The sequence below is a fragment of the Anastrepha obliqua genome, chromosome 1, assembly GCF_027943255.1.
Source record: "Anastrepha obliqua isolate idAnaObli1 chromosome 1, idAnaObli1_1.0, whole genome shotgun sequence".
Lineage (NCBI taxonomy): Eukaryota > Metazoa > Arthropoda > Insecta > Diptera > Tephritidae > Anastrepha > Anastrepha obliqua.
Genome location: NC_072892.1, coordinates 182,314,225 through 182,327,627, shown reverse-complemented (window position 1 = coordinate 182,327,627; position 13,403 = coordinate 182,314,225). Strand labels below are relative to the sequence as shown.

The window sequence follows — 13,403 nt, the reverse complement described above, 5'->3', positions numbered from 1 at the left end:
GGGGCACAAAGTCGTTAAATTTTGGTCTTTTCTTCGGGCGTTGCAGGTCAGGATCGAGTAACCGAAACCTGTTGCTTTCGGGGGGGTCAGCCTCGTTCATGGCGTCAAATGTACACAATTGCAATGGGTTGGTTATTTGTGTTTGTGTCTTTGTGGTTTTTTTTGTTTTTTTTTTTGTTTTGTTTTGTTTGTTTGTGAGGTGTTTGAACTTTTAACTAACTGCAACTGTAAGGGAAGCGGTAGTCAATCGCAAAAGAACGCGTGAAACGGGACGTGTTAACGCGGCGGTTGCCCACTATCGACTGGTTACCTTAAATTATTATTTGACTCTAACTTAGTTTGTTATGATCACTTAAAATTTATGATTCAAGTTCAGTTCTAAACTAGCGCTTTGTAAAAAGGTAGCATTGCTGTTAATAGTCCAAAAATAAGCTTCATTGGCTAATGAATCAGTGTAATATGTCGAATACAGTTGAATATCCACACTCCGCTACACTTATTTAACAGTTTTTTAGTTAATCAGTGCATATGGAATCCCTCTCCTTTGAGCTCATTGGAAATAGTCATGATTGAATGCCTGAAACCCAAAAAAATTATATATAAATATATATAAAGGACATACATATTTAATGACATCTAAAACAAATTCCGCTGCTGAAAATAGCTGAAGGTTTTAAACTCATGAAAATGTACTTGAGGTGTTTTGCTTCAAAAAAAAAAGGTAGATACTTAGATACATAAATGTATGGAGAATGTTTATGCTGCTACAACAACACCACTTTTTCTACTAAATCTTTCTCAATAATTCTAAACTATTATTATTTACAGCATGATTCCAATGAACCTATGTACAGGGTGTTTTGTCCATATTTGATGCATGAGAACTATGAATAATTTGATGAAATGTAATGAAAAAAGTATCACTTCCGATTTCCTTCGATTAAAATTGTACTTGATATAATACAATTTATTGGGTTGACCGTAATGTGACCGTAACAAAATCAAGAAGATGTCACCATTTTCAGAGATGCCTTTGGGCTCTTTTTTCTGAATTTTTCACATGTTTTGAAAAACCTCATTTCTGAGGATATGACGTTGATTTCCCTTCCCTGAATATTGAGCCTCATAAAGTCGAGTGGTTATGGTTTATTAGTGTACAGTTTTCACTTTATAAACCCTACAGGAAAGAGTCCCGCACTGGCGAATCGGGTGAGCGACGTGTGCAATTGATGAGGTTCTTTTCGGAGATGAGCCGCTGAGAATAATTTTTTTTTTAAGTAAATTCATCGACTGCCACGCCATATGGCATGTTACACAGTCCATGGACCGATATCAGTCAACATTGGCAACTAAGGTATGGCCTTTGTCATCCTCGAAAATGGCCCCCTAGTGTTCGTAGCGCCGTTGAGTAAATGTAACTCAATAGATAAGTTGCATTTGTTGTAATATACAATAGTATACAATATTATCAGACTCTTCAGTATCGTCACGACTAACGAATCATGACATTTCGTCTGTGCCTATGAATGTATTTTGTTTTTGTACTCACGAGGCTTAGAAATTGTATGGATTTTATACTACATATGTATGTGTGTTAACATACAAAACTTAAATAAATAAAAACTACAAAAATAAAAAAAATCGACTCTAAATCATTGTGCATAAAGCATCAAATTGGCAACTATGCCACTGAAGGCGGCTGCGGTAATTTTGCCGATACACACATTGAGTTAAATTGCACGGCACAGATATTTCTAAAAAGTTATTGAAGAAGCAAGTTGAGACGCAGGTGTTAAAGTTTTATAAATTTCTCATGTATCAAGTATAGATGGACCACTCAGTACATGTACATATTTATAGGTATATTTCTATTATATTACAATATATTTTTTTAGGTCTTCCAAGACGTTTCGAATGAATACAGCTTTCAATGTAATTCATACCAGTAATTATTTTTTATGCATTGTACATATGCATATCATATTTACGTACCTCTGTGGCAGTTAGGCGATTCTTCGGATTGTAGACAACTAGGTTCGATACCAAATTGATTTCGACTGCATGCGTGCAACTAGGAAATAGGTTATCCCAATGAACTCCAACCGCATTTGGGAACCTTAAAAATAAATTCCATTTAAAAGGTTTTTTATTGCGAAATAAATATTCAAAGTTACCGTATTTTGTTATAATCCGGTAATGAAGTAAGATCTGGCCACTCATTGAGCCTTGGGTTGCCTAATGTTCTTATAACAAGAGCCAATTGTTCGATATCGGTTGCACCCTAAATTCAAATATATTTTTAACTGAAAGTAAGTATGGCTTAACCGTTATAATATTGCTTGGTTACAGGAAACAATGGAACTCCCCGAAGCATTTCAGCAAAAACACAACCGGCTGCCCACATGTCAACAGCTGGACCATACTTTTGACTCCCCCAAAGTATTTCTGGTGCTCTATACCACCGCGTAGACACTTGAGGTGAATATAACTTATTTTCTTCTTTTGGAAAATACAAACGCGCCAAACCGAAATCAGCTATTTTAAGAGTTTCGTCTTCACTTATGAGCATATTGGCTGGTTTTATGTCCTGTAAATTAGAATGTAATTAGAATGAAAATTCAGATTTGTTTGAAGCTACTTAATTAAAGGGGTGGGGTACCTTTCATTTTTTGAAATTTGCTTAGGAAAACCCAGTGTCTAATTGAAACGTTATGGTTTTTTCTATTGTAATAATATGGTAAATGGTCATAGAAAACTATGTATTTATTGGTAATGTTATGAGTAGAAATAAGGCAAAAAAGGAGGAGCTGGAGGCATAAACTATTCCACAAAAATGTTCCCCGTTCCTATATTTCCAAGTTCACTTGCCATAAGTATACGCAAAAGGGGTAAACAAGTTAAATTTTGTGGATGCATAAATAGCAACTGTTATTTTTACACACCGGTATATGATACCATTTTTGGCTTAGAAGACATTATCTCGAAAATTTGAGAAAAGAACTCTTGGCGTCACTTTCCAGTAGTACTAAAAAAATTATTTTGTTGCTTACGATTTCAGTACGTCACTCGCACCTTATTTGATACAGATACGATTTTTTCGTCAAGTGTTCTATATCTCATAATACAATATAATATTTTGCGAAAATAAAAAAAAAGAGTATGCATGAATCTTATTTATTTGCTTTATTTCATTTCACAACATAAAATGCAAAAAAGTGTCTACTCATTCTATTGTAATGCAATAAAAAAAATGCAGATAATTCACGACGCAGCTTAAAGTGTTGTGGAATGTAGAACATTTTACGAAAAAATCGTATCTGTATGAAATAAGGTGTGAGTAACTGTATGTACGAGTGTGTATACATATATGACTATTTTATGTGAATATTTTTACAAATTAATCGGAATATGTTTTAGCTCTCTTTTTTTTTAATATAATATGTGATTTTAACAGATGAACCTTCATAATAAAAAATTAAATTGTTTTAATATTTGTTATGTAGTTTTTGTATACTTAAAAATAATTCGGTTCGATTCGGTTTCGGTCGAACATTGATCAAATTGACTGAAGTTTGCTTCATTTGGACTTCGGCCTGGGCCCCGAAAAGTGATGTTCATTCGATCTCTAATAAATTAGCAATAAGTAAAGTAGTAATAAAGAAAAGTTTGCATTGCCTGCCGAGGGGCGACCGCCATTAAAAAAAAATGTTTTGGTGTTTCATGCACGGAGACTCGAACGTGTGTACTTCAGAATGGTAGTTACGCATCAGCCATTCGGCTACAGCGGCCGCCTATATTAATATAGTATATACATATGTATGTATACTATACTAGCAAACCCGGCCCCCTTCGCTGGGCACACTAAAATAGAATAGATATGGTTTAGAACAGAAAATATATCGCACTTGTTACGTTAAAGCGTAACAACTCAAAATCTGAACATTTTCAGTAGAGACGAAAAACTGTTTCCGTAAATATTAATAATATATTACAAGGAAAAAAATATGTATCTGCACGAAAATATCACTAAAAACAATATATCGGTTGTTTCATTCTTATTTTTTTAGTAGCTGCGCTAAAATAACAAATTTTTGAGTTGTTACTCTTTTCCTGAAAATTTTTTATACACTTAGTGGTATATTTTAAACAAACTGTTTGGTTGTAAACAGGCACAATTCAAAATGTTACACTTTATGTGACATAAATTTGTTCAAACACTTGGAGACAACTAAAAATGTAACTCTTTAGTTGAGACAAAAGAAGTCATTCTGAAAACAAAGAGAGAGTCATAACGGTTTTTTTAACGAAAGACTAGACAAATCACTGAACGATTTTTACAGTGGGTAGAGATGACCTCTGTACATTGTTTTCTTGCAAAAAACTAAAATTTGGAAATTTTGAGTTGTTACGCTTTAACGTAACAAGTGCGATATGATTTTCATATTATTTATTTCTTTATTCTTTATTCAAGCGCTTTGGCATAAACAATATTTTTTGTTTTTCTATTTGTTTTTGAGTAAATATAAAATATAAATTGAAAATCAGGAAAAAAGAGGATTGTTTTTAAATTTCAAATCAACGCATATGAATAAACAATCGTCTTTTTCCTGATCATCCATGAATTTTTCGTTTCAATTTATATGTTTTATTAAGCATTGGAGCTTTTTTAACCATTATCCATTTATATTTTTCAAAAAAAAAAGGAAAAAAAAAATTTTTTCCACGAACACATAATTTCATTCGGATTTCACATTAAATTCTCAAATTTTGTAAGAAATTATTCACTGTTCCGAAATCCACTCCAAAACCCGTTTGACCTATATCTCGAGCCCTATTTCCAAAATAAAATATGATCCATGTTACTCGTGGATGATGTAGCTTTCGAATGGTGGAAGAATTTTTAAAATCGGTCCAGTAGTTTTTGAGCCTATTCATTACAAACAATCAAACAAACAAAGTTTTCCTCTTTATAATATTAGTATAGATATATGAACGTATGTATACGATATATGTATATGTATGAATGATGTTCCTTTTTCTTTTTAGCATATCAATGAGGCCAATGGAGATAATACAACAGCGTCAAGCAATAGCACTGTAATTTTATCCTGGAGGCCTAATTCTTCCGATACCTATACGAAAGGGCGAAGCTCAACGAAATGTACTTATATTTTAATGCATAGTACGGCAGAAGAGTCCGAAAGTCTTGTGTGTGGTAAAGAGTAAAGGAAGGTGGACAAAATAATAATACAAGCAATTACTTTAATTTCAGTTTAAAATAAAGCAAAGATTTGTTTTAATAAATAAAATGGTTTGATTGTGTTTTCAAATCCTTATTTTTCTTACAATTTAGTTCAAACAGTAGTATATAAAACTTTTCGTAATGTTCATAATTCATTGGCACTGCGCTATACATACATATTACACTTAGGTAGTTAATAAGTTGCGCTATTTGTCTTATTTGCCAAGTGGGCTTCGGCGTGACTACCATTTGATAGAGTTATGCTCGTTTTCGAAATTCACAGTGGGCAAGAAATACGAAATGAAAAAGGTTTCTTTTTAATAGCGGTCACCCCTTGACAGTCGATGGCAAAGCTTCATTTTCTGTCATGCAAAATCACAATAAAAACCATCTGTCGTTCGTAGACGACATACAACTTTAGATCATTCTATATATATACATATATTTGTATTAGGACATTTGTAAAGTGAAAGGTATGAGCACACTATTTCATGTACTACTATTTTTATAGCCAGCACTGCACTATTCCTTCAGAGTTGTATTGTGAGATAAAAATTTTGCTTGTGAAACAAAAATAACTCTTTTACAAAGGTCCTAATACAATAGCATAATAGAACAGATACGACAAACAGCACAACCTGTGAACTCCCTAACGATCTAAGAGCCAGCGCGGACTTGTGCTAAAGGTCAAATTCACTTACTCTATGCATTATACCGATGTTGTGCAAATATTCGATTCCCTTAAGCATCATTAGTGCGAACTTTCGTATTTGTTGTCTACTTAGTGGATTCATTTCGTTCCTCAATTTTCCGTATAAGGTTTCAGGCATGTATTCGAGTACCAAGGCCAGCCCGGTTAAGTCTGGATATATATCAATAATTGATACTATCTGAAGTTTGAAAATATACATGTATATATATGTATGTAAGTATGTATATACAAATATTCGTAGTCTTACATATTCCGATTGGCATAACTGCAGTGTTTTGATTTCTCGCAAAGTATTCAGAGAAATGTTGCCGAATTTATTCTTCAGCGCTATTTTCTTAATAGCCACAGGCTCTTGCCGTTGCAGATCCATTGCTTTGAAAACATAGCCATGCACTCCTTCGCCAATCTTTTCCAGCATTTTATAACGACTTGGTGCATAGTCTTCCATTCTTTAAGATACATTGAGAAATGTACAACGACTGTTTTTTACGGGGGTCCTTTTGCTGTTGACAACTTTTTATGAATGCTACCACGGCAACCTTTTAACAATTTCCATATGCTTGGCATATTGTGGATGTATGCATATACATCTTTTAACAAACATATACATATTTATATATATAATCCATATCCATTCAACCCCTCAATAAAATCAACTCAGTTTCTATGTATGTACGAGTATATGTTGAGGAATTCAAAATGAATGCGAATTGAGTGTAATAAGTAAATATAGTTTTTTCGATCTTTATATGCCCAACGAATTTTTTTAGATAAATTTAATAATATAATTTATAATTCTTATTTTTTATTTTTTTTATATATTTTTTTTATTATTTTTATAATTTTTATTTTATTTCATTTATAATTTAAAATTTTTTGTTTTTCAATTATATGATTGGTTTACTGTTATGCATTTTTGACGTGTACCACGAATACATACGGTACGATACGTTGATTTTCGATTCATTCATTGTAATTTGTTCCTTTGTGGTCCATATCTACATACATACTACATATATGTCGATTACATTCGAATATTTTTTATTTATTTATTTGCCCAAAATTACATAACTTTTACAGATCATTATTAAGTTTATAATTACCAACCACGCCGGCCACCGTGGTCGAATGGGTTGGTATGTGACTACCTTTCGGCAGTGCGTAGGTTCGAGTCTCCGTGCATGAAACATCAAATAATAGAAAAAGTTTTTTTCTAATAGCTGCCGCCCCTCGGCAGGCAATGGCAATCATTCGAGTATATTTCTGCCATGAAAAAGCTCCTCATAAAAAATATTTGCCGTGCGGAACCGGCTTAAAACTGTAGGTTCTTCCATTTGTGAAGCAACATCAGAACGTACGCCTCAAAGAGGAGGGAAGAGCTCGGCCAAACATCTTACAGAAGTGTACACACCAATTATTTATTTATGGGCAAAGTGAGATAATGTTGTGAAGAGGACGAAAGCCAAACAGGTAATCTTTCACAACTCAATGTTCAATAACACTGATTTAATTTTTTCTAGCAAGAATTAACCCAGCAGTTTGCTGATGTTGGATAGAAAATTTATTGGGCGATAGCTATGTGGGAACTCACAGCCAGAATTTGCTTCGTTTTAAACATTGTTTTATTTTATGGTTTAGCTATGGTTTTCTGAATATAAAAACAACAACGTACATATGTTGAAGTGTTTTTCAGTTCGTTTTTATAAAATCTCTTTAAAATATAATTACCCTATACTTGAAATTGCCTAATACCGCCTTTTAATCGTTAAATTCTGAACTTCTAAGAGACTTAGTTAATAGCAAAATAAATTGTATATAATACAAAAATATTATTTTATACAACAGGTTGTGTAATAAGTGAATTTCTAAATGCAATGTCAAAATCCTGCGCATGCGTTTTCCACGACAGCATATCCTTGTCGATGGTTGTCAGATGTAAAGTATACACAAATTTTCATTTATCCGTCAAGTAGTAAAGTTTCCTTCGAAGTAAAATGTTAAAATTGCTAGATTTTCATAAACAAAATAAATTGTGAGTGAACCTGCTTAAAGAGTATCTGAGCCTAATGTTAATTTTTTAAACCAAATATAATTTTTTTGTGTTTTATATGACAAAACATGCACATACGTATGTAAAGATCTCAAAAAAGCTTAATTTATATAATTTACCTTCTTGCAACTTTTCTGAAATTTTTTTAAAGGATAAGGTCATAAAAATATATATAATAATACAATTATTCTTACATGTAAAAAAAGGAGCACTGGCTGCCACTACCTTCAGCTCGATATATAATAATATATTAATATAATAATAATGCATAACTAAGAAGAGCAATAGATATTTAGCATAGGAACTAAATGAAAACAATAATTGAGAAAGTGCCAGCTGGTAATTCTGTTTCACTGCAATGGTAAAACTAACATATTTATTTACAGTATTGGCCATTGTAAGACATACAATTTTACTATTTCTCAGGTAATTTGTGCAAGTCTTGTCTTTCTTAAAAAACGAAGTGTTGCATGTTTTGTGTTCCATCGATGCATACCTATACATATGTAAGTGATAATTGAATGCAGCTAAGTCTAGTGAATGAGCCACAAGAGCAGTGTTTCTTTATAATGTGTGGACAGTCATATTCGAAATGTTTCACGTTTGCTCTACACAACCACAAAACCTGCAGTTCGTTTCATCATCATTAACATATTATGAATTTATAGAAAGATGTAGATGCATTTTTGATAGAACGAATGTCGGAGCTGAATTTTATTTCAACAAAATCACTAGAAGACTGTAGAACAAGTAAAAAATACCGTGGTAAATCTGTCTCTGGCTGTGAATATAATGGCTGAGATTCTTGAAAAATTAACCTCATAAAATGTTCTATAAAACTTCTTCAGATGATTCTAAATTCCGTGTTTTGGATCTTTCACATAAAAGAGGAATACCAAAAATATACGGAAAAGTTAAGATTACTTTCACTAAACACCGCTACTAGACCAGTTTGTTTTTTTCCTTGTTCACTCCACTCGGGAGCATAGATTCCACTCGACAAGACTCAGCCTTGCGTTGGTTTCGTTAATCTATTTTGCTTTCTGGCAGAGTAGGTGATTATTTAATTAAAGATTAGTTAGTTAAAGTTATTGCTTCAAATAAAACTTATATTTCTTTATTGTTTTAAGTCATTTATGGGTCATTCAGTTAATTTTGAAATTGGTCTAAGTCAAATCCAACTTGAAAAATAACATTTTCGTATGAAAATTAAGACTATTCTGATTAAAATTGTCGTATAGTATAAAAATATAAAATACACCTGCAATTGTAAAGGATGTATAATCAAATAAAATGTTTATTTGAAATATGTATGTATGTCTCTATATTAATTTTTTAAGGGCTTACGAAAATGACATGGAAGAATAAGACGTTGTACGCTTGTTTGTGCCTCTTAGGATTGATATATTTTAGTAATGGAAGAACTGCGAAGCGTTCGGATGTTTATATTGCTGGCTTCTTTCCATACGGGGATGGTGTGGAAAACTCCGATACAGGTAATTGAAATAAAAATTATTTGTATGTATAGCATTTCGAGTGCTTCTTTATCAAACCAGTAACCAGCTAAGCCTCGAAATTGTTAAAAATTAATATAAATGTTTACAAATATATCTAAAACTGAAGTTAAAAGTTACAAGAGACCTACTTTATGCACTTTTGTCACATATTTACAGACACATAAGTAAAGAATGTCTATAATATTATACATATGTGGGCGCATTCAGGTTGTTCAATAAGTTTTGCTCTTCGATAAGAGCGGGCGTTGCTACTAGCCTAATTTTTTTCATATTTTTTTCAAAACAAAGGAAATTTATGAAAAAATGTTGAAAGTGTATAAGGACTTTTCCCCATCAATTAGTACGGTAGAAAGATGGGTTGCTGAATTTAAACGTAGTCGTACAAGCCTTGAAGACGATCCACGTCAAAGACGCCTAAAAACAGCAACAACACCAAAAATGGTAGAAAAAATCCAGGATATCGTATTGGAAAATCGTCGCTAACAATGGAACAAACACACATTCGAATGCGAATTTCTCAGCAACATTTAGAGTTTTTCGAAAGGATAAAATAGATTTATATCAAAATAAGAGGCTAAAGAGTGGGGTTTTTGGGATGCGTAAAGAATTTGTTTGTGGATTACTTGAAAACTGGTAAAACGATAAATTCTGAATATTATAGTAACCTTTTAGACCAGCTAAAGGAAAAAATTCGTGAAAAAGATCCAGTTTGCAAAAGAACAAAAAAAATTTTATATCAGGACAATGCAGCATGTCATAAGAGCGTTTTGACAATGACTAAAAGCCATGAATTAAATTTCGAATTATTGGAGCATCTACCTTATTCACCAGGTTTGAACCCTAACGACTTCTACCTGTTTTAGACCTAAAAAAAATGCATGCGTGGAAAGCGTTTTTCATCAAATGATGAGGGCATAACAGTTGTGGAAGCATATTTTGCAGCCCTTCCAGATTCTCACTTCAGGAACGGAATTCAAAAATTGGAATCTCGTTTCAACAAGTTCATTGAGGTTTAGGGAGACTATGGTGAATAATAAAGTAAACCATAAAATTTTCTCATCGAACCGCAAAATTTATTGAACAACCTAGATTTTTTTCTGATTTTATTTAATATGAGTAGTTCTTTTTTTTTTAATATGTTCTACTATATAATGAACAGATATGTATTTTTAAGCTATTTTTTTATTTTTTTGTTATTTCCTCACACTAAGGACGTGGAGTAATGCCTAGCGTTAAATTGGCGCTTTCTCATGTGAACGAACACCCTACAATTTTGGTTAATTACCGGCTACACATGTGGTGGAATGACACCGAGGTAACTCCATATATATGTAGTATTTGATATTTTTTTGCTAAAATAATGTTTTTGCGATTTTGCAGTGCAATGCAGCCGTTGGGGTCAAGTCTTTTTTCGATATGATGCATTCTGGCCCAAATAAGCTAATGCTCTTCGGTGCTGCCTGCACGCATGTTACCGATCCCATAGCAAAGGCCAGCAAACATTGGCACCTCACGCAACTGTCTTACGCCGATACACATCCCATGTTTACGAAGGATGCATTTCCCAACTTTTTTCGTGTCGTTCCATCGGAGAATGCTTTTAATGCACCACGTCTAGCTTTGCTAAAGGAATTCAATTGGACGCGGGTAGGCACTTTGTACCAGAATGAACCGCGTTACTCGTTGCCACATAATCATATGGTGGCCGATCTGGATTCTATGCAGCTAGAAGTAGTCGAAACACAAAGTTTCGTCAATGACGTCAACGAACCACTGAAGAAATTGCGAGAAAAGGATGTTCGCATTATTTTGGGCAATTTTAATGAGCATTATGCGCGGAAAGTTTTTTGTGAAGCTTATAGGTAAGAAAGTGGGAAAGCCCCATATACATATGTATGCATGTAAGTATGTACATACGACTACTAAATCTTGTACTCTTTTTGATTTGCCTTAGACTGGAAATGTTTGGTCGTGCTTATCAGTGGCTAATAATGGCCACCTATTCCACTGAGTGGTGGAATGCAACACTCGACACTGAGTGCACTGTGGATGAGATTTCAATCGCACTAGAAGGAACCATACTCGTAGACTTGTTGCCTTTGTCGACCAGTGGCGATATAACCATTGCTGGAATTGTAAATTCCCCAGAACATTCAATAGAGGTTCTATTAAATTTTATTTTAAATTTTAGACACCCGATGAGTATCTTTCGGAATATGACAGCTTGCGAGGCACCGAGTACTCCCGCTTTCATGGATACACTTATGATGGAATCTGGGCAGCTGCGCTCGCTATTCAATATGTCGCTCAAAAGCGTGAAGATTTCCTGACGCACTTCGATTATCGTGTAAAAGATTGGGAGCTTGTCTTTCTGGAAGCACTTAGGAACACTTCATTTGAAGGAGTTACGGTAAGGCCGATCAGAAGACTGAGGAGCGATAAAAAAGTTTCGGTGTCCTTAAAAAAGCAGTTAGTAACAAAAAAAGGATGTTTTTTGTATTAATTTTATTTTTTAATTTTTAATAGATTTTGGCATTTGTAAAGGGTTTTTCAATAAGAGGTGTTATTTTGATATTCAAAGAAAAATGCTATTTTTTAATATAAATGATGGGATGTTTATTTCATTGCCGTTAATATTGGAAAATAGCACCAGACAATTGACCACCACGACCACGCTTATAGGACAATATATTTTTGATGAAATTTTTCATCATCGAATTGCAAAGTGGTTGCCTTTGTCCTCGATAGCCTCACGAACTCCATCTTTGAGGCCTTGAATCGACCCTGGGCTGTTGGCGTAGACCTTCTCTTTCACATGGCCCCAAAGAAAAAAGTCACAAGGTGTTAAATCACAAGATCTCGGTGACCAATTGTGATCACCTCTTCGAGAGAAAATACGGTCCGGAAACTTTTCCCGTAAAAGACTAATGGTTTCGTTGCTTGTGTGGCACGTAGCGCCGTCTTGTTGAAAATAAATGTTGTCAAGATCAATACCATCCAATTCCGGCCATAAAAAATCGTTAATCATCTCCCCTGTTTAACACCTAACACTTGTTATTGGAAAACCCTTTAGAAAATTAAGCATATTTTTAAATTTCAATCCGCCACACAGAGAGTTAAAACTTGATTTGGAACTGGTAACTTCTTCACCTATTTTTATATTGAATAATGTCAATAATTTCAAGGTAATTCGTTATGGGACGGCTATTCGCTTGATTTTCTTAGATTGTTTTAGTTTCGGGCTTTTGTTCTGCTGTTCCTTCCTACTTTTAATTGGAAGCAAGCTAGGAAATTGAGGAATGAAGATTAAATTGGTTTTTGTTTTTTTTATAATTTTTTGTTTTTAAAAGTATTCAAATTTATCGGAATATCGAGTTTTTTATTCCTTTCGGTTAAAGATGTGTACGGGAATACGAATTACATAGGTGTCCCAGTCGAGAGAAAGCAATACCTTAGCACTAAAAGTTGCATGTTTTCAACATTACTATAAGTCTACTTTCTTTTTATCAATTCTTAGGGTCCCGTACGATTTTACAACAATGAGCGCAAGGCCAACATTCTAATTAACCAATTCCAATTGGGTCAAGCAGAAAAGATCGGTGAATATCACTCGCAATTAAGTCATTTGGATTTAACGCTGGGAAAACCAGTGAGATGGGTAAGCTATTGAAAATGAAAAATTCTGTACAGAGTAACAGCATATACATACATATGTGTTTGAAGGTATGTGTAATTGACAATGAGTTAGTTCCAGAGCAAGGAATATTTTGAAGCACTTTTTTAATAATTATTAAAAATAAAATAAAAAGCTCTTATCGATACCTGGTTTATTAAGTTAAAGTCCCTGTGCCAATCGATTGGGTTAGTAGATTTGGAGTTATG

The 13,403-nt window shown here is 33.5% G+C and overlaps 2 protein-coding genes across 4 annotated transcripts in view; one reads left to right on the top strand and one right to left on the bottom strand.

Moving 5' to 3' along the window:
* Positions 1–13,403, top strand: part of LOC129242976 (gamma-aminobutyric acid type B receptor subunit 2) — a 40,106-nt gene that overhangs the window by 13,764 nt on the left and 12,939 nt on the right. For 2 of the 3 annotated variants that reach the window (XM_054879985.1, XM_054879969.1), the window contains exons 1-7: positions 7,914–7,986; positions 9,345–9,500; positions 10,733–10,836; positions 10,902–11,383; positions 11,476–11,656; positions 11,713–11,931; positions 13,039–13,179. In XM_054879985.1, coding sequence (XP_054735960.1) covers positions 9,356–9,500; positions 10,733–10,836; positions 10,902–11,383; positions 11,476–11,656; positions 11,713–11,931; positions 13,039–13,179 — 1,272 coding nt within the window. In that variant the 5' untranslated portion in view covers positions 7,914–7,986; positions 9,345–9,355. Of the gene's footprint in view, positions 1–5,046; positions 5,233–7,913; positions 7,987–9,344; positions 9,501–10,732; positions 10,837–10,901; positions 11,384–11,475; positions 11,657–11,712; positions 11,932–13,038; positions 13,180–13,403 lie in introns of those variants that run through there. The other variant, XM_054879977.1, reaches the window with a different exon arrangement.
* On the bottom strand, positions 349–6,433 carry LOC129243001 (cyclin-dependent kinase 20). Its single transcript, XM_054880009.1, has 6 exons — positions 6,202–6,433; positions 5,944–6,132; positions 2,348–2,587; positions 2,175–2,281; positions 1,993–2,116; positions 349–577 (listed from the first exon to the last, which is right to left on the bottom strand). The coding sequence occupies exons 1-6, from the start codon at positions 6,400–6,402 to the stop codon at positions 551–553; spliced, it is 888 nt and encodes a 295-aa protein (XP_054735984.1). The 5' UTR covers positions 6,403–6,433; the 3' UTR covers positions 349–550.